Source organism: Hirundo rustica, chromosome 7 (genome assembly GCF_015227805.2).
Source record: "Hirundo rustica isolate bHirRus1 chromosome 7, bHirRus1.pri.v3, whole genome shotgun sequence".
Taxonomy (NCBI): domain Eukaryota; kingdom Metazoa; phylum Chordata; class Aves; order Passeriformes; family Hirundinidae; genus Hirundo; species Hirundo rustica.
This window is the reverse complement of record NC_053456.1, coordinates 6,964,704-6,988,104: the sequence shown is the minus strand read 5'-3', so window position 1 is coordinate 6,988,104 and position 23,401 is coordinate 6,964,704. Positions and strand designations below refer to the sequence as shown.

The 23,401-nt window shown below is 42.6% G+C and overlaps 1 protein-coding gene across 1 annotated transcript in view; it reads right to left on the bottom strand.

Annotated features, from left to right (window-relative positions):
- Window positions 1-23,401, bottom strand: part of NCKAP5 (NCK associated protein 5) — a 347,214-nt gene that overhangs the window by 174,097 nt on the left and 149,716 nt on the right. Inside the window, exon 4 of the mRNA XM_058421378.1 lies at window positions 21,042-21,101. Coding sequence (XP_058277361.1) covers window positions 21,042-21,101 — 60 coding nt within the window. The remainder of the gene's footprint in view (window positions 1-21,041; window positions 21,102-23,401) is intronic.

Here is a 23,401-nt window from a genome sequence, read left to right as displayed (position 1 = left end):
GCCATCCTGGAGGAAACTCAGGCACTACTATGAACACCTGAGCGGCCAAGCTGACCCAAGGCTATGCCTGAGCTACCTGACACATTAAAGCTTAACTACAACAATGGACTAGAAACCAGAGATTCAGCCATGCCTTCATGGCTTATTCAGCATCACAAGAGCCACAATGATCTTATTCTGATACAGCAACTACCTCTGCATGTCTGCCATGCTGACCATGCTCCGGACCTCAAATAAATCTTCCTACACTCTGTACAAAGCCAGATCTCCACGGGTAGAACAGACAAAATGTGACACCCCAAAAAGCAGATGAGTCTCCTGTTCTCCATCTGGCTGCCAAGGTTTCTGCAGCTTGCTCACAGCTCTGCTGCCTGTCCTGCAGAAGGACTGTGCTGTACCTACAGGCACGGCCACTCTCCTGCTTAGCACAAACCCACACCTTCTCTGGTAGAGAACTGCATAGAACACAGATTCACAGCCCAAACTTCTCCCTACAGGTCAGAGAGCTGTGCAAGCTATTTCTAGGTTTCATTTACCTCTTGCTGATAGGTCAGAGAATGCTGTTGCTGCCATTTACTCCTTCTATTCATGTGGGGAAGGCTATGTTATCATCCTACACAAAATAGATTGGCACATCCACATGGGGACTTTTTTCTTAAGAAGAAAGAACGTAAGGAATCACCTTAAGAAAAGTACTCTTAAACGAGCAACAAATGGGCATTACAAGCACAGTAACATTTCAGGAATGAAATCCCTAAACATTAGTAACTTCTGGAACGAGCTATATGTCCAGTTCCAATTCAGCCACCTCACGGGCAGGAGTTACAACACGTTGATAGTTATGAGCACATACTGTTGCTGTACAAAACTCCTGCTCCTTTCAGGTTTAAGGATGAACAGCAAACCACTCACAAGGCTACAAGAACCATCAGCACTGACCTATGGCCCTGAACTTCTGAGTTCTCTTCCCAGCTACCAAAATCCTCCTGTATGAATGGAGCCAAGACTTGCCCACAGGACAACTGCACAGCAACACAACCAACAGCCCTCACTGCCCAGGATTCTTCACAAGAATTTATTGGCAACCTTGCAGCACTTCTGCCATTTCTTGCAGGCAGAACGCAGATCTACTTTCAGCCAGATCGCAGACAATAAATACTGTGAAGTGGGGAGAAAACTGTGTAAGAGACCACCCACACTTGGGAAGTTTTCAGTCTGCAGGACACAAAACACTCAAGTATACTACACACAAAAAATAGCTCCCAGCAGTAGTGACCTTATCCGCCAGAAAAAAGAACTAGATTTTTATTCAAACCCAGAAAATCCATAATGAAGTGTCAGAAGAGAGAAGTGAGCCTAACACACAGAAAGGCCAGGATTAAAGACAGATTTTTTTAGGGTTTTTTGTCTCCTGTAAGAAGAAAACATATCCCTGAACTTTGCAGGAGTTTTGTGCTGACATAATGCACTTTATAAGCTCCTCTGTGCTAACCCCACTTTATTTCTGTGCAAAAAAAAAAAAAAAAGTGTGAGAAGAAATAAACAGAGCTCCTTAAAGTTTTTATAGTGAATATAAGCTTATAGAAAGTAATAGAATTAGCATGCTATGTGAAGAAAAGGTTGAATAAAAAAAGTATCATGTGAAATGCTTCAGTTCATTTTAACACTAGAAAAAGCATTGCTATCTTCCAATGAAGTTATGTATTCCCACTTGCCAATTCCTCTTTAATTGCAGATTCTTCTTTCCATGAGCTCTGCTCAAACTATTTTTCCGTTTCCTCTCCTTGCAGCACAGCTGTACCCTTCCCTTCTTAGAAGCATAACCTTTACTTGATTCTTGCTTCCCCTTTTCAGCCTCCCCAGAGAGCCTGACTTTCATCACATCACCCAGTCAAACTCCTGGTAACTTTCCAAACAGGCAAAAAAAATTATGTGAACAAACTAGAGTGAAAGACAGTGTTAGCAAACTCTCCTGATACTTTGGTGCAAGTACTGGAATATTTTAACATGGAACAAAGTTTCACGGGCTGCTCATTATGCTCCTGAGCCAGCGCCTGCACTTCAGCACGCTCCTTTTTGTGTAGCTGTAGAAACGTTCGTGTCAAAATGTTTCATTCCTCATGCAGGCAGGGACATGTACCACACGTTAAGTCATCTTCTAAAAGTCAAGGAAGGAATCCAATCTGAGCTACTCACGATCAAAACAAAACGCATGAGAACTATTTATAACTGGATTGGGAGTAACGCAAGTGTTTGACAGAAAAATTTGTTCCCCAACACTCCATGAGGAGACCAAGAGACACCATCTATTCTCAGTTACTGGTTAATAGCTGTGCTCTTGGTCTAAGGACAAACCCCATGCAGCCATAAAAGCGTCTCCCAAGAGGAGCTCAACCATTTGCGTCTCCCTTAATTACCCTGGGCTGTGTCACAAATGTCAGCACCCGGTTCTTTCACGTTCTACCAAAGTGCAAATGTCTGGTCTGTTGGGTGGGGAAGCACAAAGGTGGATGGGGGAGCCTGCAAGGCAGAGAGCACGTGGTGCTGCAGGGTGAGGGAGGCACAACAGGTCTTTTGCTCCTGGACAGCCTGACACCGGCACACAGAGGGAATGTGTGGCACGGTGAGGTTTGGCATGGAAATGCTGATGTCTTACCTCTTTTCCACCTCAGGGCTATTTCACTGTTAACTTTAAATCCAGACACGGATGACACTAAAACCTTCCAAGTCAGAGACTTGGAGTTTTACCTCCTTTACCTGTTTCACCTGCTGGTGAAATCATCAAATGTCTCATCAGAACGGCAGGATCAACTTCATGAAAATACTTCTTGGAGAAGTACTCAGGGATTTCTCCTCATGGGGGTCAAGCATTTCAGTAACTCAAGCAGATTTCCCATGCCAAAACTCTCCATTTCCCTGCCTTTATCTTGGTGTACAAACTTTGTAATTTTTTGCGCCCCAGGTCCTGCTGAGGATGTGGAGCAGAAGCAAAGCTGACCCAAGGCTGAGGTCAGCCCACCACATCAGAGCATTTTCTTTTTTAACTTGTTAATTTATCTTTTGCATAAAAACTCTTATCATCATAATCACTAATATTATCAATACATTAAAGAAAAAACATGGCTGTGTGTCAAGATTTAAAACTAAAGATGACTGCAAGTGAAGAATTAGAGGTGTGGGGCACACACACACCCCACTCAGGCTGCACAGAGCATTGCTATCCATCAGGGACGGCCCAACACTTCCATTAGGAACTGCTCCCTCCTCCTGCTGCTTAGCTTGTCCTTGGGCTTTATGAAAAGCAGCTCTTCAGAACAGCGAGATATAACCTGACTGACTGGTTCAAATATCAAAAAAATTCTTAAGAGGGGCACAAATGCAATCTCTCATGATTAAGGTTATATTATAAATACAAGAGCGAGCTACTGACTAAGTAGAAATAAGAATCCTCTCGTCTTAAATTTGTTCTTTGCTTCCCCTGTGCATTTTAAGAACGGGTTTACTATGGTGCTGCTAATTATGCAAACATGGGACCAATATTTTGTCAAAAAAAGTCTACAAGAGAATATTTAGCACAGGCTTAATGTTGCCCAAAATCAGGCTAATAACCTTCACATTAAATTTTTAACAACTACTTTAAAGCATTTGCTAAAGAGGGTCACAATTTCTGCGTAATTAATATTGATTTCAAACAGATATTTTGCAGTGAATTTAAATGATGGGAAGATTAAAATATTTTTTGGTTTAGAGTTTGAAGTACCATTAAGTCATTGCAAACCCAACCTGAGCTTTTATGTATTTATTTTTAATGCATTTTCTGATGCTATTCCTCTGATACCTTGCTATAAAAGTCGTAATTTAACAGACTCATAGCTTGGTTTACAACACAACATCCCACGAGCCAGAGAAAAGGTAGCCACAGAGTAGGCAACAATGAGAACTGAACGAAGCAAACAAATAGCAGCTACTAGAAGCACACTAAAATTATTTTTTCTAGCAAGTCAGTGCTCAATACTCTTACAAATTAATATGCATATTCAAAGTATTCAAGCCCACTATTTTATCACCCTTGTATGCCCTTTTGAAAGACTGCTGCAGGCAGGAGCCCAGAACAGCCTGGGACAAGAGATGAGAGAGGGATGGTGAAGCAGTTCCGTTTTTAAATAATTAAGTATGAAATATTAATTGAAATAGAAACTGGAATTTGCAACTTGGTCTCCCAGCTGGTTTAACAAAGTAACTCATTCTTTCTGATGCAATGAATATTTAATTCTCCCAACAAAATGCCTGGTGATCAAATGGTATTTGTTCAAGTGCCACAAAATACACCTGAGCCCCAGCTGCTCACGGCCCAAGCAGTTGGGGAAAGGGAAGTACAAATGTTCTCTGTGTGTTACAGGTATTTTGGGAGAGCTTGTGTTTGAGCCTTGCAAATCAAACAGGTCAAAGAATCCAAGGTGGTTCACTCTCATCTAACACAGAGGTTACACTCTCATCTAACACAAAATCTCTTGGGTGAGATTTTCACCTCTCTCCAGAGGCAGCTGGACCTGCTTGTCCCCCTCCTGCAAGCCCAGTGCTCTCCCCTCAAATTCCTCATGTGCAACCTGCTCCCAAATCCAGCACACAGGATATTACAGTCTTCTATCTGAACCTATTTCACTCACAAATGACAGGAAAGAAATGTGACTAAACACCAGAGAGCATATATCATTTCTTATTTCATCATGAATTGCACTGGGTACTGTATTTTTGTTCAAATTAAAATGAGTCAAACTTCAGTGTCCTTTGTTTGCTACTCATCGATCCCTGTTAAACCAAATGTTTCTCATTCTGTAATCAATACTTCTCTGCAAAAATAAACCCAGGCACTGACAAACAACTTTGCAGAACATTGCAGCATTCCTTGTAGTGGACTTTCTCAGCATGAAAAAAACATTCCCCCAAAGAATGGGAAGAAAAGAAGTGCACTCACTGCTTATCGTGCTTATTACAATTTTCACAGGCTGCTTACAGCGGAATCATTTTACTGAAGAAAAACTTATTAAATTAACCAGCTATTGAAAGCAGGGCTTTCCAACAGTGGCAGTGCCTTTGTCCCTCATTACCTTTTCCAGCTACACTGAGAATACTGACAAATACATTTAAACACCCAAAGCCTTCCCAGGGATGAAGTTACAGGTGCATTAAAAGCACAGTGAAGCACTGAATTAAAAACAGCAATAACATAAACACTTGGAGGGTACATGGAGGGAGAGGTAGCTTTACGTCCACATCTCTTCAAAATAAGAAAGTTAATGGTGAGGTTGTGTGGCTGCTTTGCAATCAAAACAATTTTTTTTGTTTCACCTTTCACCTGACAAGACTTGTACCACAGAGGCTAAGGAAGAAAATTCCTGGGTTTATATTAAGCCTCTACTTTTTTCCCCCAATTATTTTATGATGTAACCATTTTCCTTAAACTTATTCCTGCTACAGCTTTGCAACAGTCAGATATAAATAGTATTAAAAAGCACTATCCTAATTTTAGACTGGTATCTTCTAGCTTTTTCATACCAGTAAGAAAAAATGATGGTTCTTGAGAACAGCATTCTGCTCCCAAAATGACAGGCTGCCCAAAAAACCAGAGGAAAATCTAACTGACACTAAATAATTTCTTTTAGAATTTTCTAAAAATGCCTTGAAACCAGTCAAAATTAAATAATTTGAAGCAAATCATTCATTTTCCACCATGAAATTTCTGTATGTTAGCACATCTGTCTCTTTGGCTTCATCTCAGACTAGCACAAGTACCCCATGACTTTCAGATGTAAACCTCAAGCTTTTCTTGCCTCTAAGATGAATGACAAAACAGGAAATGCTTATTATTGTTATTATTATTATTATTATTATTATTAGTGATATTTTGGAGATAGTAATTTACACACTTCAGACTGTTGGGTGATAATGCTGCTCCAGAGCCATTCAAGGAAATTAGAAACTGTTTCTTGGTGTAGTTACTCCTTCTGAACAAAATAAGATGCTAGCTTTCATTGTGCACTAGCTCAAAATTGCCACCATGTGGAAGGACAGCAACTTAATTTAGCATTATTTATACTTCATTGATATGATTTTAATTGCATCTGTGCGACAAAATAACTGCTGTGCTGAAGCTCCTTTATCATTGCAAGCCTACAATTAATCTGAATTAGGCAGGCTATTACACCAGCAGTTCTGTGTATATAGTTGGAGTTGTGATAACATTTATTTTACAAGGGGAAAAAAAAATTAAGTAACTCATAAAAACTTTTGGCTCAGAATTGGATAATGAGAATCACTGCCTACCCATCCCTTCCAGGAGCTGTGGCGCTCCAAAAGGGAGCTCTGACTGCCCAGCAGCTCTTTATTTCTGTGAAACACCCAATGACAGGCCACAAAAAATCAGAGTCATCTTGGGAAAAGAAATTAAACAGCCAGAAGTCCCCCTCATTGCCTTCCAGAAGCTCACAGATTGCAGTGAGCTCTGTGGACGTGTTTCAGCAGAGACGCAGGTGCAGACAGAGCCCCTGGCAGCAGTGCATGCACAGGTAGGCTTCACACAGGTGAACACTTCCACCCCAGTATCCATCATTCTCCCCGCTTCTTAAAGCTCATCTGAGCCACATCTGCAGTGCTGAATGTAGGCAAGTAATACAGTTTTTGAAAATCTTGTCTCCCTAATAAAACTGTTGCTATTTATTCAAATTCACAATTGATAGGCCAATTTTGAAGACTTGCTTCAGTTCTTAGCATAATTCATTTCTCCATTTTAAACGTTATTTTCTTCCAGTTGGAGCAGTGTAGAGAGCATTACTATTAGTGAACCTGAACATTCCACATGATTTTTTTTTAATTAGTAATCTTTAAATTATAACACTTTAAAAAATGAATTTGCAAATGTAATTGAGCTTCTAATAACTTCTACAGACAGCAATTAAAGAAATCTCATTTCTCTAAATTAAACATAATGAAATGTTTTTCAAGTTCAAATAAAAACTTGCTAACTCTATTAAGATAGGTATAATCCATATGAATACCTAGTATTCAAAAGTGTGAAGTAAAAAACTCCCTCAATACCAAAATTAGAAACAGTGGGACTGCTAAGTAATAAAAAGAACAAAAAATTCCCTGAAAAATCTTAGATTACAATAGGTAATTATAATTTCAAGCCCTTTACTACATGCTTTTCTGTTAAGGCGACTTGCATTACATTAAGATTTCTAACTAAGCAAAAAGCTGTTTGTGTGGGTTTTCATACCAGGTATATACAATATCTTCTTATTAGAAATAAAGTTTTATAACCAAGGTAACTTGTTTACAAAGAGCCTTATCTAATTCTGTTGCAAACAAAAAAAAAAATCCCGTCTCTGTGTTTCTCACATGTTTTGATTCCAGAAATTTTGTAACAATGGTGTTTGAACCATAAAACAGCACAAAATAGTGTGTGCAGAGAACTTGTAAGAGCCAACCCACCTGGGCCAGCAAGGTATCAGTTGTTTGATTCTCCTACAATTCTCTACCAGATCTGCAATTCTTGAACATCTCCTGAAGGGATATCAACACAGCAATGCAGAAAACAGAAGGTAAAATGTTTTCTAGCAAAACAAAAGCTCCAGCTCACAGAAATAGAACTGAGGTCCTGGAACTTGAGTTTTTCATAAGAACAAAACAATATCTGTGAATAAATAAAACGGGCACCAAACCATTAGCTATAACACAGGTATAGCCTGAATTTACACGCATAAATACTTCACAGACTCTGAGAGTTCAGAGCTGAATGTTCTATGATGACAGACTGCAAGACTCTCAGCCACTTTCTAGTGCATTTATTTGAACAAACGGGCTGTGGATCAAACCCCCCAGTCACAAAGATAAGAAATAAATGAACCCAAAGAGAAGAAATAAATGATCCAAGAAGGAACCATGTTCCAGAATATGCCTGACCTCATGGGATATTGTCTATCTTCGGCAAGCAGAAACTCCCTCTTGGATCAGAAGTCTTCCAGCAAGGACCAGAAGATTTGTGTGAAGCTCTCTTAAGTACATTACAAGTTCTTTGGACTTTTTGTGACCTACAGCAACAGCCATGCTCTGCGTAGATGCACGAGATGAGCCTTAGGCCACATGGTTTAGGGTAATTTCCACACTTGCACTTGCTGAGATTACATTTAATTTTTGATGTGGCCTTGGTTTCTTCCATACCTAAGTAATAGGTATTTGCTGTCAGTTTGGATGATATTTCAGCCTAGACACAGACTTCAGGAGGAAGGGGTGAAGAGAATCCTTCAGCTCTGAAAACCAGAGTATCCCACAGCTAAGAAAGATTTACAGAAGTGTTTTTAGAAAGCCAGGTATTTTCCAGGTCCTGTCATTGTTTGGAGTGTCTACAGAAGATAATTCCATGAACTGTAGCAAACAGTGGTCAGCTCAGACTCAGAAGATTTATTTAAATTCCTTTTAACTTGGTAATAATATTTTGATAAGCCACTATGTAAACATTACCACGGAACAGTATTTTTGGCATACTTGCAAATGGCAATGAAGGCCAGACAGAGTGGGGGGAAGGAAGTGAATGGAAGACTATGAATTCATAGTCACAATGGACTTTGATTTCTCAAACACTGATCCATTTGAAAGACCTTGTTACAGTGGAATAGTGCCCAGCAGAAATAAAACACAATTTTGCAAGGGCAGAAGAGAAGGGTCAGGTAAAAAAGTCAATGAAAGGGGATGTGCCACTCATGCTACTCTTGTACACCTGGTATGGGTTTTAACCTACAGAATGCACATGAAACAATGCAGAATTTACTGCTGCACTCTCTGAAGGGTGCAGTCAAGAGGACACAGGCACAGAGCACGAGCAACAAGAGGGTCCAGCCAGCAGGTTTCCTCTGGATCCAGCTGTGCTGGAAGCCAAGGTCACTGTCCCAGACTGACCCCTCCTGCTGGGCAGCTGAGGTCACCAGCCTCTCCAGCCAGCAGAGCACTGCCTGAGGCTCAGCACAGAACAAGGCAAGGCTGAACTGAGCCCCCAGCAGGGCTCTGAAGTTACCTGGAGGGTGGTGCAATGAAGCAGAAGATGGAGCAGCAGCATAATCCCAGCGCAGTGGGAGGGGGTGACAGCAACCCCCAGCAGGGACACAGCCACATCCCAAATGCCTCCTGCTTATCTGCAGTGCCTGTGTGCCAGCCTCCTCTGTTCCTGACCAACGTGGCCTTTAGATGATACAAGTGGTTTCTTTTCTGAAGGACTGAATGCTCACAGAACAAACGGGCATGGGGGCTGAATCAAGAGCTTCCTGCCTGGATCTGTGTTAGTGAGATAGGAGTTAAAGCAGCAGGATAAACACAGGATAAGCACCACGAAAAAGCACACTTCTGAGAGTTTTATTTGGCTTGAACGGATTGGTCAGTGGAACTCTGGTGCTCCAGAGAGCTCTGGGATTTACTCACTGCACTGTTTTTTGCCCTGATGCTGAGGACAGTTAGGGTTTCTTCATTTTCTGTACTTCTCATTAACGTGTTTGTATTTCCTGCCAGTAAATAGGACATCAAGGAGTTAACCGAAAGAGATCTAAGGTTAAGTAAAATTTATGAGGCTGACAGAAGTAGAACTTAACCATGCCAGTCATGAGATGTGGCTCAGAACAGTCTGCAGTGTCATCAGACCCCCACAGATCTGGGATATACTCATATTTTAATTTTCACACTCACTCTTCTATTTGTCTTTCTCATCTGACACGTTTGACACCTCTGGCACCACTACTTTGCTGCTACCTTTCCAAACAGCATTTCTTTTCCTCAGGCTCTTTACAGCATTCCTCATGCACATGTCAGATCTTATTACAGTTTTTCTGTGTCCACTTGCAGAGCCCATTTATGGTTGGTAAGTAACTGCAAAACAAGGTGCCTTATTTACTCAGCTGTTCCTTGCACAGATTCCAGAGTCCTACTGCTTTAGTTTTCTGACAAATGTGTCTGTTTTCCATATTTACCCCTCTAGCACTGCAGGCACTGCCATAGGCAGTAGGGAAATGCTGTGGTTTTTCTGTTAGCTGGCACATCTTCCATGGTATTTTTAACAGAGCTGCCACTACAAAAATCTTTATTAGTGCTGACAACACACACTCACAAGAACTGACTCAACTTTCAGGGGCCAGCCTGAGTTTAAAAGTCTGGTACTGGGCAGGACATGAAAAAATGAAACAACAATTTTTCATGCAGTTTTTAATTCGTTCACCCGTCAAAATAAAATAACTAAAAGCCTTTGTCTCCACCTGATATAATTTTGCACTATCACTTTTAAGTAATAGGTCCATTTGAATTTCTGTTTGTGTTTCCAGAGACCAATTTCAGCTCAACTCTAAGTGCCAGCCCTTAGAGGGTCTGCTCTTCTAGTCCCCTTTCTTACTAGAACAAGTAGCCTGGATACACTTGTACAGCTGAAGGTCAGAAACAGATATAAAAACTCTGAGACTTACTTCTCTGGTCTTCAATTACCACATTAATCTTTTTATGCAGAATATATCTGTTTTATTGGATTTAACCCTAGTTTATCCTCATCTATTAATTGCATGTAGTCACATACACATCTGACTTAAGACATAAAAAAACTAATCTGGATTTTTTTTCAATTTAATAGTGAGTGTTGACAATTTTAAGTGTCAGCTTGATATTCCTGAAGAGAAAAAAGTAAGTATGTTTCCTTTTCTTTAGAAAATACTAACTACTAGAACCAAGAAGCACAGCTCTACCCTCTCCTGCCACTTCCACCTTCAGCACTTATTTGAAAAAAATCAGCAGCTATTAGACTGAGCAGAAGTTCTGCTCCTGGACAATAAAACACATAATCACATAATTAAATTAATCAGGACTTCCCATGAACATTTTATACCACATAGAGCACTGTAACAGGAGTCAGGAGAGTCATTCTGAATCTTTTAGTACATTTTGGCCAGCACATTAAATTTTCAGATCATTTCCCACTTTAAAAGCAGGAGAGTGACTCCTCTGCCCTGAATCAGGAAAGCTCAGTGAGGCTTTAGAGAATTCCTGAATCCCAGCCATGCCAGTTTGGGTACAGCCCACTGGGCACAAGGAGTATGAAGAGTGGGTTAGCAAACTCTTTGTAATTATATAGTCTTTAAATTTTGGCAAGAAATAAATTCTGCTGCCCATTTGCAGAACAGGAAATTCGCTCTTCCCCAGTGCTTCTGGGGACTCCTGCAATATGTTACTAAAACAAACAACTCCTGTCACTCACTCAAGCCATCAAGTTTGACATCAAATTCAATACAGGAGAATTATGAACAAGCTTGTCTAAATGGGGCTGAGAAGAACCACCCACGCTGCAAATGACCACGCAAGCAGAGCTGGGTTCCTGGCATTCAGGTGCACGAAGGTTTTGGTACAGCTCAGCTGCTGTGGCTTTATGGGGACCAACACCACAGAGTGCTGCTGGTCCTGCCCCTGCCCAGAAATCGAGTTGCAAGCCAGTAGCTACATGGGGAGAGCAAAACTAAGAAAATATTCTCCTTCCTGTCTCTATACATTAAACACATTTCCAGAGCTGATATTCTTGTTTCTTGCGGTTCACAAGAGTATTTCTGCTCACCTGCTCATGTTCCTTCTCAAGCTCTTCCTTCTGATGTGTACTAGATCACATGCAGTCTTCACACCTTGACTTCTGCTTATCTCCTCCCACCTATTTGTGAACAGGTTTCCCTTATCCACCGATGGAAGACACAAGCACTGGAAAGCTGTCTTTAGACTATGAGAGCTGGCAACTCTCAAAGTCTAGTTTTAGCATGAAATTAATTTTCAACTTCTCACTTAGTGCGTGTATTTTCTGACGATATCTCCTACATCACAAGCTTTCCCTTTTGAGGTGGTTAATTACGAATGACATCAGGAAGTAGTTCAAAACTCAAGATTTTCAACAAGCACCTGGAAATTCTGACCTGCTCCTCCAGAGACATCCATGGAAAAAGTTTCTTAAATGGAAAACTGTGCCAGCCACTGCCACAGGGCACTTTTTAATACTTACCACCAGGAACGGGATGTTCCCAAGAGATAATGATTTTTCCGCAACACTCAGAAAGTATTTCTAAATAAGCAATGTCACCATGGATGCCAATCACAAATGTGCATCCTAAAGATGTAATTACACAATGACAGTTGTGTGAACACACACACTGAGCCAAATCCCCTCTCGCTATTCATTCCAAGGCCCTGGGCTGTGACTGCTCACGGCACACCAGCACTCCAGGATCCAAGCAGCAACCAGCACTATTTAGAAGACCCTGCCTCCTCCCCGAAGAGTTCACTACCTACACAGGCAAAGAGACAAACAGCAGAAGAGTCAGAACAAAGCTTGTTTTACAAATTAGCTATTTAGGTCAGGAATTAAATCTTTTCCAAGGTTATAAAGGATTTAGGTGGCAAAGGTAATTATAGGCCTTGTAGAACACCAAAGTTAAAGAACATGACCATTAATGAATGTAGTGAAGAGGGGTTTTAAGCACCTGGTTATTTACAGTCACACAGCAAGGTACTACACGGAAGGCACAACTTTTCCATGTAGTTTGGAGAAGGAAGAAAAGCCACTTCACAGCCAGGTAGGGCCCTGTACCAGGCCTGGCACTTTCATTAATTTCCAGACTAACTACAGAGTGCATCATGCCAAGCAGTATGGAAATAACACAATCCAAACATCACAGTCATTCCCACAGTCTAGACAGTCTCCTCTTGCAGGACATGCAAGCAAGTCTGATCACCAGTTCCAGACTTGGAAAACTGTGTCATGAGATCTTCATTATGAAAAATCCCGTAGAATATCAAAAGATGCCTTATCACAATGCAATGGTCACGGAGCCAAAACAAACAGAAAGTACGTAAAAGCAAATTCCTGACAAAGCAAAAACTGAATTGAAGTTTATGAGAACTGGAGTTGGGAGGGAAAGGACAGGAAGAATCACAGTTGCCCAGATTATATGAATCTGTACAAAGCTAAATAGGTTTAGTACAGGAAGACATTACTTCCTTACTGTGTTTTAGTATTTCTTTTAAATCTCAGAGAGAAGTTGCAGAGAGATGAGATTATGCTCTGCCAAGAGAAAAACAACAAAAAAGCTCACGGGACTTAATGCCACAAAGAATACTGTCCAAAATATAAAGTCCAAATCTTTTTCAGATGATCTGTAAATAGCTTTCCTGTCTACCTGCAAACTGTTCAGTGGTCAGAAATGCACCAAGAGTTTGTCCCAGTTTCTGCTGTCTCTCTTTTATTCACCCTCAACAGATTATTTTCTATATACCTATGTTGTGTCACTGCCCAGAGGGAGCTGACAAGCCAGCAGAACCTTACCCTGCTCTCTTGGTGCTGTGGAGCAGTTAAGGACCAGGGCTCCACGGGCTGGATGCTGAACAAAGACTTGTTGCAGGAAGGAGTTTGTACACTCACACGCAATTTAAAGCACTGCTTGAGCTGACTCGTTCCAAGGGTCAGCACTGACTTCACAGAACAAGCTCCAAAAATTTAAATAAATGGGAAATTAACACAAGCAGCACAACTGAGCAAGCCTTGGTATATAAATTCTGTCCTTCCTTATACAGGAACTTTCTCTCCTTCCTGGTAACCTTCTCTGCCACATGCAGGGAAAAAGAAATCAAAACCTTTAATTAAAAAAAAAATTAAAGAAGTCTTAAGAAGATAAATTAATGCATTTTTCTCTGTTCCCCAAATTAACAATGGAAACACATCTTCTACAGAAGCAATTGCTGGTATTATAAATTCTACAGTAATAGTTTAACTCCTGGCCACCAAAAAATAAACCAAACAAACCAAGCCCAACAAAAATCTAGCACCTTCTTTTACTTCTTGTAACACATTAATTTCTCCATGTACTTCAAGAACAAAGTTGCAACACCAAGTAGACCACAGCAGTTTCACTACTATTAATCTGTATAAATTTATCTTCCTAGTTTGCATAAAATTACAGCTGTTGGCCCAGTGCACACATTCACCTTCCCTCTTCCTCACTCTTAGATGTTGTGACTAATTCAGTCCTACCTGAGATCCCTTTTTCACATGAGCTAAAACCAGACCAGAGATGTTCTGCCTTTCCAGTGTGCAGATTGGTGGCCCTATCCAGGTCACCCTCGCAAAAATATTAATCCAGCGAGAGTGTGGCTTACTCGAGTGAACTCCTGCCATTGCCTGGAGGAGCTCAGGATTGCAGAGCTTAACCTTTGATATGAAAATGTGTGCAATTCACTGTTATTAGCGCATGGGCGCATCACTCCCATTAGGCAGTGAGGTATTGCCTAGAGCAGGTTCCATCTGCTTCCAGTCATAAAGCAGGATTTGCTTCACGCTGGAGCCAACTGCCGCTCCGATACTGCACACAGCCAAGGATGCTAGGAGACTGCCTGTGCCCTTTCAGTACTTGCACATCCCCTGCCTTTGTTATCTATAAATGGCAATTTCTACTGGAGGGCACTTTAGCCAATATGACATGCTTTCTACAGATTGCCTGTCTTACTTGCAGACCTTATATAAATGCATTTTAATGCAATTTTTGTTCCGTGTTCAGTGATTTTTACATAATTCTGTTTGACTTTTTTTTTTTTTTTTCCTTCTTCTTCTTTTTTACGTTGACTAAATACTTGCTGAAGAGAGACACACCACTTCGGCGAGATCCAGCTGAGGGGGGGAAAAAAAAAAATCTTATTTCTGCTCCTCTGGATACAGCGCTGGTGTTTCCGCGCCGGTGATCAGGGCAAAAGCCGCCGAAGCTGCGGGCGGCGCATGGCTGCCCTTGGAACGGCGAGCTCCAAGCGGGAATTCCAGGGGCGGCTTTCCCGTGCCTGCAGCGCCCTCTCCTGGCGGAGCGGGGAATCGTCGGGCAGCCCGATGGACGAACCGCGCTCAGGGACTCAGCCACAGCAAGGCACGCTTGGAAAGGCGGCTCTGAGCAGAGGGAATCGGCCTCTCGTTGGCAAAGGACTGCTGGAAGTGTCAGCAGCTTAAATCATGGAGAATACCTAAATTCGTCAAAGCTTTAAAATACAGAATTTCAGAATATCCACGTACTTGCTTGAAGCAAGCAGCAAAAGGTACCCAGGACATAAATTTTATTTTAAAACCACTGAAGACAAAACGGTGAAGTTGTGAATGAGGACATTCGGCCTAATGAAGTATGAAAAACTAATGAGGTCCAGGAGCAGTAAACCAGGCTTGTAGAGAATTTCGATAATCATTATTGATGCTAAAGCTGCTACTAATGTCACTGAGTTTCCACGATGAAGTTTCTCAGAGAAAGGAGCCAGACATCAGGGCTACCTGTGCATAAATACACAGCTTCACAGAGAGGGCAGCACAAGGGTCAGATTGCTTCTTTCTGGTTTAGGATATTTAATATTCAATTAGACATTTCAAAACAGCTACTTTGACGCGCTCTCTCTGCTACTTTCTAATTAAAGCACAGATAGATGCTTTTATAGAACATAAAGACCCAGAAGGTGGGAAAGAACATTTAGCCTTTCGTATCTCATCTTTAACACTTCATTTATTACTAAATATCCTCTACTTTAAAAAGACCCGGGTGCTTTTGCAACAGCAGCCTTCCCCAGGGCCGGAGGGGATGGCAGGGATTCATCACTGGTGACAGCGAGAGCCTCTGCGCTCGTGGCAGGACATTGTACTGCCATCTCTAACACCCCGGCCCGAGAGCAACCTCAGCATTCCCCCTCCTCCCTAAAAACCTGCTACACAGTGCAGATGTTGGGAGCTGGGGCTGTGAGCATGCTGACCCTGCTAGCTGATTAATGGGGCAGCATTACCCTCCGCTGCAGAGCTGACCACAGGGCCGGGTGGTGGCCTGAGTCTCGGTGCCCCGGAAGAGCTGAGCACCAGGAGAGGTAAATGCAGCTCCCAGGAGAGGCATGATTTCCTACAATCACGGGCTGCCTCTCTAACCATGCATTTTCAGCTTCCTATAAGGAATAATTAAAAAAAATAAATAAAAAAGGATTTTGTTTTCTATCTTCATTTCGCTCAGCTCAACAAAGCACCATCAAATTGGGGTATCATCTCTTTCATCTCACCAAAAACTAGCACCCACGCTAAAAGCCTGAACTTGAGCAAAGAGCAAAAGACTGAAACTACATACAAGTCCCCTGGGAATTTGGGAAAGCTGAGAACACAGTCAAGCTTTCAACTGACTTTACTGCAATTTCAGTCAAGACCTTTTCTGCACTTCAACACATCCATCTCCATGTGAACACTCCAGCTTGGCAGCGCTTGATGAGAAGAGGCAGATCTTTTCAAAGCTGATTACAACTTCTGATTCAATCTGGAAACAAGAGTGGTTTGCACTTCCTGTGGTTTTTGAAGAGGCTGTTACATATATCTAAACCCATTACATTTAAGAAAGTTGTAACAAGCAGAAGTGACTCAGTTCCTTACAATAATGGGACACGTTACTGACGCTGCGAGCTTTTTATGCCTTTTCTTTTTTTATTTCTTCCACTCTTTATTTAAAAACTTGCAGTCTCCACTGTTTTACTGCAAAAACTGTTTGTAAAGCAAGAATTGTGCTGATCCCATCAAAACTCATTAATATAACTTGTTTTTCCATTATTAGCACCATCTGAGCCTGTTGAAAGCCTTAACCAGGGCTTTAATTTTTCCACAGAGAGCTTTAAATTAATTAGTGGTTTACATGCTAACAAAGAATCTGATACATTCATAAATCAATCTAATGCAGAAGGATTACTGGAGGGTGGAAACCTATTCAGTGGGGACCTCACATTCACTTAACATGGTTGTGTTTTCAACAAAAGGGTGCAGGTGTGGAATAGACGGGTACCAGGAAGAGCCCATGATAATCACTTTGCATCACTTAAAGACGCAGCAGGACACTCGGTAAATCAGAGCCTAGGGCCCACCCTAAGTGAAACCCATGTAGATATAAAAGGCAGTATCATCCCACTTTAACCTTCACAGCTAAATTGCCAGAGTGGTACAATTTCTTTTATGTAGGTTACAGGCCACTGAACTAATGGAAAACAGAGCTGAACTAAAGGACTTGGATGGAAAGAACAAAATAACAAAACTGTATAGCACAGATACAAATAAAGGTATCAAACAAAAAAATGCAGATTTTTTTTCTGGATAATCCTTAAACTTATACAAGCTATCAAAATATAATGTAATTGTATGTACTTTTGGTTCATTTTAGGCTCTTAAACTAGTTTCTGCTAAAACAACACTTACTCTGCCACAAGAACTCTACTGTTAAAGTGTGGCAACACTTTTCTCATATTTTTCCAAACCTGGCACTGTTCACTGTTAAGAAAATCTCATAAAAATGAACACCCTTCCTGATCATTTTGCATCGAAAGGTGCAAAATCACGCATTTCAAAGATATAAAAAATACTTTGATGACTAACATGGTTTTCAGCCTTCAGTATGTTTTGAAATAAACTTGTGATTTGCTTTGAAAGCTGCTTATTTTAATAATGGGATCACTGTCACTACAGACACCTGCACAGTCCCCATCACATGTAGTGAGAAGGGTACACAGATGAACTGATCATCTCCATTTCCTTTACAAAGAGTCGTCCTTGATGAGTCAGAAGAGACATGACTAAGAAAACTCTGAACATGCACACTATGAAATTAAAGACCACTAGTGACAGGAAGGGCCAAACAACAATCCTGGCTCAGTGCTGCTGGAACTTTCAAGGGATGGATAGGCAGTAATTCCACATTTGGATAGTGAACAATCAATATTTACTGATGGTGGTTCATAAAATAAAGAAACTCGAGTAACTGTCAGTTATTCAGCCTGAATTATCCAGTTCACAATTAAAGTAAGTCATAAATCCACATAATCCAATATTATGAGGTATCAAATTTTCCAAGAAAACATATGGAAAAAACATCTTCTGTATTACCTTCCAGTAACAAATCAGTCAAGAGAACTGTAACTCTGGGACATCTCAAAAGCCCAATTCTTTCGGGGAGCACTGTGGGTCCCACACACTGGTACCACACAGCTCACACTGGCTGATTCTCAGCCTCAGAAAAACCTCTCCTTGAGTACATCCGTTTCATCCTCACTCACCAGGTGTTTACAGATGCACAGAGCCACTTCTTCAGCACAGACATTGCAGTGTAAGTAGCTTCTACAGCACACGCTTCGTGTTTATTAGACACCGGTTTTATGTACGTGTCCACTTTGCAGTGGTTCCTGGGGGCTGGGGGAACCCGAGTGGGAAGGACAGGGAAAACCCACTGCACCACGTCCTTGTCCTTCCAGCACACACAGGGACAGGGCACACGCTCCCTGCTCACCCTTACAATGAGTGTGTTTTACATGAACTGGTCACCTTTTACCTATCTGTGACAGCAAAAACAACTATTCTTTTGAAAAAAGCCGAAAACACTAGTGGGTATTACGAGGTGCCATCCTGCCACAGGCCTGTGTGATGCCCTGCACAGCTCCCAGGACGCAGGGCAGCTCCCTGCGCTCCCTGCCTTGTTCACACTGCAAGAAATGCTCTCCACGAGACCGAGCACTGGAGGTGCCACTGAAGGTGCCACGCGCTGTCACCTGCGCCCTTCTCCAAATGAACGAGCTGGATCCGTGAAAACCTTCGTGCCGATCTAACCAGCGCAACAAACAAAAAGAAAACGGGAGCGAGTAAAGGCGATTAGCTAATTAGTGATTAAATAAAGCTGAGGCCTGTCACCGGCAGGGAGGCCGCGGGGTGCCGTTGCTCTGATCCCCAGTCCCGGGCGGTGACAGCACCGCCAGGCCCTCGGGCGCCCTGCGCCTGGCTGGTGGCCCTGCGCAGCCTGCCGGCCCCGGGGGACGTCCATCACACCAAAAAGAGCAGCACATGGGCTGGGCAGCCTGCAGGCAGGCTGCTGGCAGCCAGCGCTGCTCGGGAGGGAGCCCTGCCGCTTGCCAAAGGTCTGCTTGCTCGGAATCCCTCGCCGAAATTTCGCTACGAGTGTTTGGCAGGTATTCGCTCCCAACGCAGCCGGCGCCTCGCCGCACGCCCTGGGAACGGGGCTGCGCGACTTTCTTAATCCCTGGCCTCCCCTGGGTTCAAATACTCCGGCCCCTGGACCCTTGCTGCTCTCGCACCGCTCAAAGCCCAGCAAGTTCATTAATGTTAATTAATGACTGCTGTGTTGCATATTAAAATCACCGGCTCGGAGCTCTGAGACACAAAGAACTTTCCATACATCAGCTGCTTCAAAGCAATCATCTCTACAGGCACACTCGCTCTCGGCTCTAGTGGCAGGATAATTGTGCATATTACCCCTCAGGGAAGAGGGAAAAAACTACCCAGTATTTACCTTGGGGGAAGACTGCACCCCTGGAGAGCTACCTGTCAGCTCCTAATGGGTTACAACACTTGGCCTCTCAACAAATTATACAATTCTACACCCTGGTTAGCAGAGAGAAGTGATCCACAAACCCACAGTGAAAGGCGTAAGAAGCGTCTGACAGGCAAGAGAGGAGACCACAGCGTGGGTGCACATACCAAAAGCCTTACCAGCTCTGGAAGGTTAATCAGTATTGCTCATTTCATATAGTCTTGGATTATCCCACTAAGTATATTTTACACTCAATATATTATATTACTGCTATGCCTCCAAGGGAATGTTAGTTAAAAAAAAAATAAAGGAAATATTTCAAATAGAGTAAACAGCTCTTCCCAGATTTTGACATTTATTTACACTGAAAACTAAAATGCAATTGCAAATCCAATGCCTGATCTTTACCATTCTTCCTGAGGCAAAATTCCTCCTGGAGGCAGCAGGAGTTTTATCTCAGTCAGAGACTCTTGGATTGCAACTTTACCCGATAAAAGTTTGTTCCTTGGTTCCTCCAGGATTTTTGTGTCCATTCACACACATTATCCATGGGCCAACTGCTTAAACCCCATCTCAAAGTCTCCTTGTGGCCAACTCAGCCACGCTGCAGACCCCAAGGACGGAACATCGGGGTGGAGTAGGGATGGGAGAGGGCAGTGGCTCCCACAGCTGAGCTGGGCACATCTGGGGCCGTGGTGAGAGCAATAAACTCAGAGCTGGTTTCTCCCACCCGTCACTTAGGTCCCTCAAATCTCACCTCACGGTATTAATCACCAAGGGTTTATACATGGCACTCACTGGAGGCAGGTGGGATCACACAGTTCACAGAGCATCCCCTCCCCAGGGACCTTCTACAGCTGCTCCCCACTAAGTTAAACAAACTTGGGACCACCAAAGTCTTTCACAGCCAATTGTGCAACTCACTCAGATCAGTGGCACGTCCATGTATGTTCAAGGGGATAGTTTGGGTTTTAAGGATTTTGAACAGGTCTGCTTTATCCCATGGAAGTTTAAGACACTTTACCTGAAGATAGGGACAAACAAACTTAACAGATGGGAACAGTTCCTCAGATATTAAGTAATTAAGCAGACTCAGCACATGTTGGCTCCTAAAGAAAATTGTTTTGAAGAGATAAGTCACTCTATAAACTGAGGTTTGCGGTCAACCAAAAATCTGCCATTTCATCTTTTGCTCACAAGGCTAATCTCATGAATTGCTACATGAAAAATGAAGATATAAGAAGCATTACATGATTTACAAAATTATCAGATTGAGGGGCTTTCTTAAGCTTCCATGCTTGTGTTCTTTCATTTTTCTGTGGTTGGCTAAGATTTAACAGGCAGGCAAATATTTGATCTGCTTTTTGATCTGAAACTGCCTTCCTGTGCTTGCCTTGCTTGTAATTCCAGTGAGGACCATCAGCAGCAAAATGAAGCAGCCTTTCTCTACCATGGCTTTTCCAAGGAAGTCGAACCTCAAGTTTCCTCCCAGTTATGAATTCGTCATTGGCAACCCTTTGTTGTGTCCAAGGCAGCCTGGCTGCTCTGGTGACCACCTTCAGGCAGGCCAAACGTGCCTGAGGCAGTAAGACAAGGACTGCAAAGCAGAGAGCGGGCACAGCTTACCATGGCTCCTTCGCTCTTACTCTGGGCAACCTCCCGCTGCAGCCGAGCCACACACAGCTTCTCCCTGAGGAAAGAAAAGCCCGTGAATAGCAGTTCACTCCCCACTGGCTTCCCCATCGGGGCAGCATTCTTGCACATCGCTGGGGTAACCCCGGCAGGCCCCGCTCTCCTCCCCACGTTCCTCTGGAATATTTACTGGCTGCGTTATTGTTTCATTTCATGGCACTTTGACAGAGCTGTCAATAAATCAGCTGAATCCAAACATCGTTTGCTTCATTCAAACAACGAAGTAGCTCATCATGCTGGGGATATGGAAACAGACTGTGCAAATCAGATTGTGTTATTTATTTTCCTATAGCCCTGCACATCAGCTTTATTCCGCATCATATTAATGCATGCCAGAAGGCTGTTGCATCATCAATAAATATATGCACAAAATTGAAATTAAAACCATCTATTCTACATATAAACACACTGTGATGCATTTTGCAACTACTTAATTATTAGATTTTTTTTTTTTAATTAGCCTTTTTTCATATAAGATCCTTATACAAATGTTTGGCTTGACACAACTTATAATTAATTTGTTTAATTAAGGATTTGGCAAATACAACACAAGTTTTCAAGTACACTGAAAAGTTTTAAGAAGGGAATGAAAAGTAGTGATTAGCATACATAGAAAAGGAAAGATAATTTCCTATTGTAGGACCTGGGGAAACTCCATCCCCAAAAAACCTGCAAAGGTGCCAAGCCAGAGCAGAAGTAGGACCCAGGCTCTGAAAATGCTCCTATCATTGACTGGGTTACACTCATCCAGCATGGAAAACTAACTGCTCTATGGTATTTTACTCCCAAACTTGCAGGAAAAAAAAAGTAGCCTTTAAACCATTTCTCAGGATCCACTCCTGATGAGGAAAATCTGCCTAATTCCCATGCAATGACAGCTATCCTGTCACTCAGCCACAGCTCGGTGTACGCCTGGGTCACTGCACCAGTTCCGCCTCTCCACCTCAGCAGAAGATGTGGTGTTTAAGCTGAGTCTCTGTACTTGTCACCAGTCCTCCCTGTTCGCTGCAACCCTCAGCATTCCCCACACACCTGACAATTGTGGGTATCAGATCAGCACCAGGCATTGCCAAAATCCTCATCTGTTAACAGGGAAGATGCTGAAAACATTGAATATCAGCAAAAGTTGAAGTTGATACAGCCACAGCCCTGTAGAAATTGTGTCTGCGTTCTACAGCATGATATCAAGACTTCCTTTGGCACACGTGAAAAATTATGGAAGGTTGAGAAATGGCATTAGTCCAGCATTGAGAGCCTTAACACAGGAATCCTAAACACATCTTCTGAAAGACATGTACCACTTCCCTGTTCCTTGCTCAGATACTATCCCAGGCAAATTATAAAACTGGTTAATCCTATTTTAAGGATTCAGTTCATCCGCTGGAAATAGCCCCTTGCATTTTTGCACTGCTTCAGTGCCCTAATATGTTCTAGTGGAAAAAGCAAGTATTCCCTTTGAGGAGGTTTTGACCTTTTAATTGCAAAACAAATGCCTAAAGATATTTTATGAGAAAATATGCAGGGGGTGGGGGGGAAATAAACAAACAACCCCCCCCCACAAACCACTCCTCCATACACTTCCTGCCAGTGGTCTGGAGAGATTTATTTAGCTATGCCTCCTACATCAGGAATACTCCTACTTCCCTCTCTCCATGTTGACTCCAATACAGAATCAGCTACACATTTCTGGAATTTTATTAGAATAAATTTCACCCAAGGTCCATTCACAAAGAAGGCTCCTCCAACAATGCCAGGTCTTCCCTCTCTGGCTGAGGATCCCAGCTGATGTTCCCAAAGAGTTTTTTTAGCAATTTTCCCATTGAAGGACAGCAAAGACTGGCCTTCTCAAACTTTGTTTACAGCATTGCTGCTGTTAGGAACAGAAACGCTTTTCAATAGCGGAAAATGAAAAAGAAACCTGACTATCATGTAGGAGAGAGGAAAAAAAAAGTGCCATAGTGGATACAGAAGAGCCATCTGTTCCAACAGTGCCTACAAATAGTCAGCTTTGAGGCAAGCAAACTTTGTGCTCCTGCTTCCTCCCTGCCAGCTGCATTCCCCAGGTGAAGGAGCTGCCGCCTCACAGCCAGACCATGCAGATGGTTACCTTCCTCTGGGCAGGACGAGCGGCAGGAGCTCAGTGTGCCTGTGGACCACAGGCATCCCTGAGACTGCTCCAGGGAGCCCTGTCAGTGATGCACTTGGCCCACTGCCCGCCGTGAGCCGTTTCCCACCACCTCTACGCAAACACGCGCTAGTGTGAAGGGCAAGGAGCGTGGTCAGAATCCCTTTAC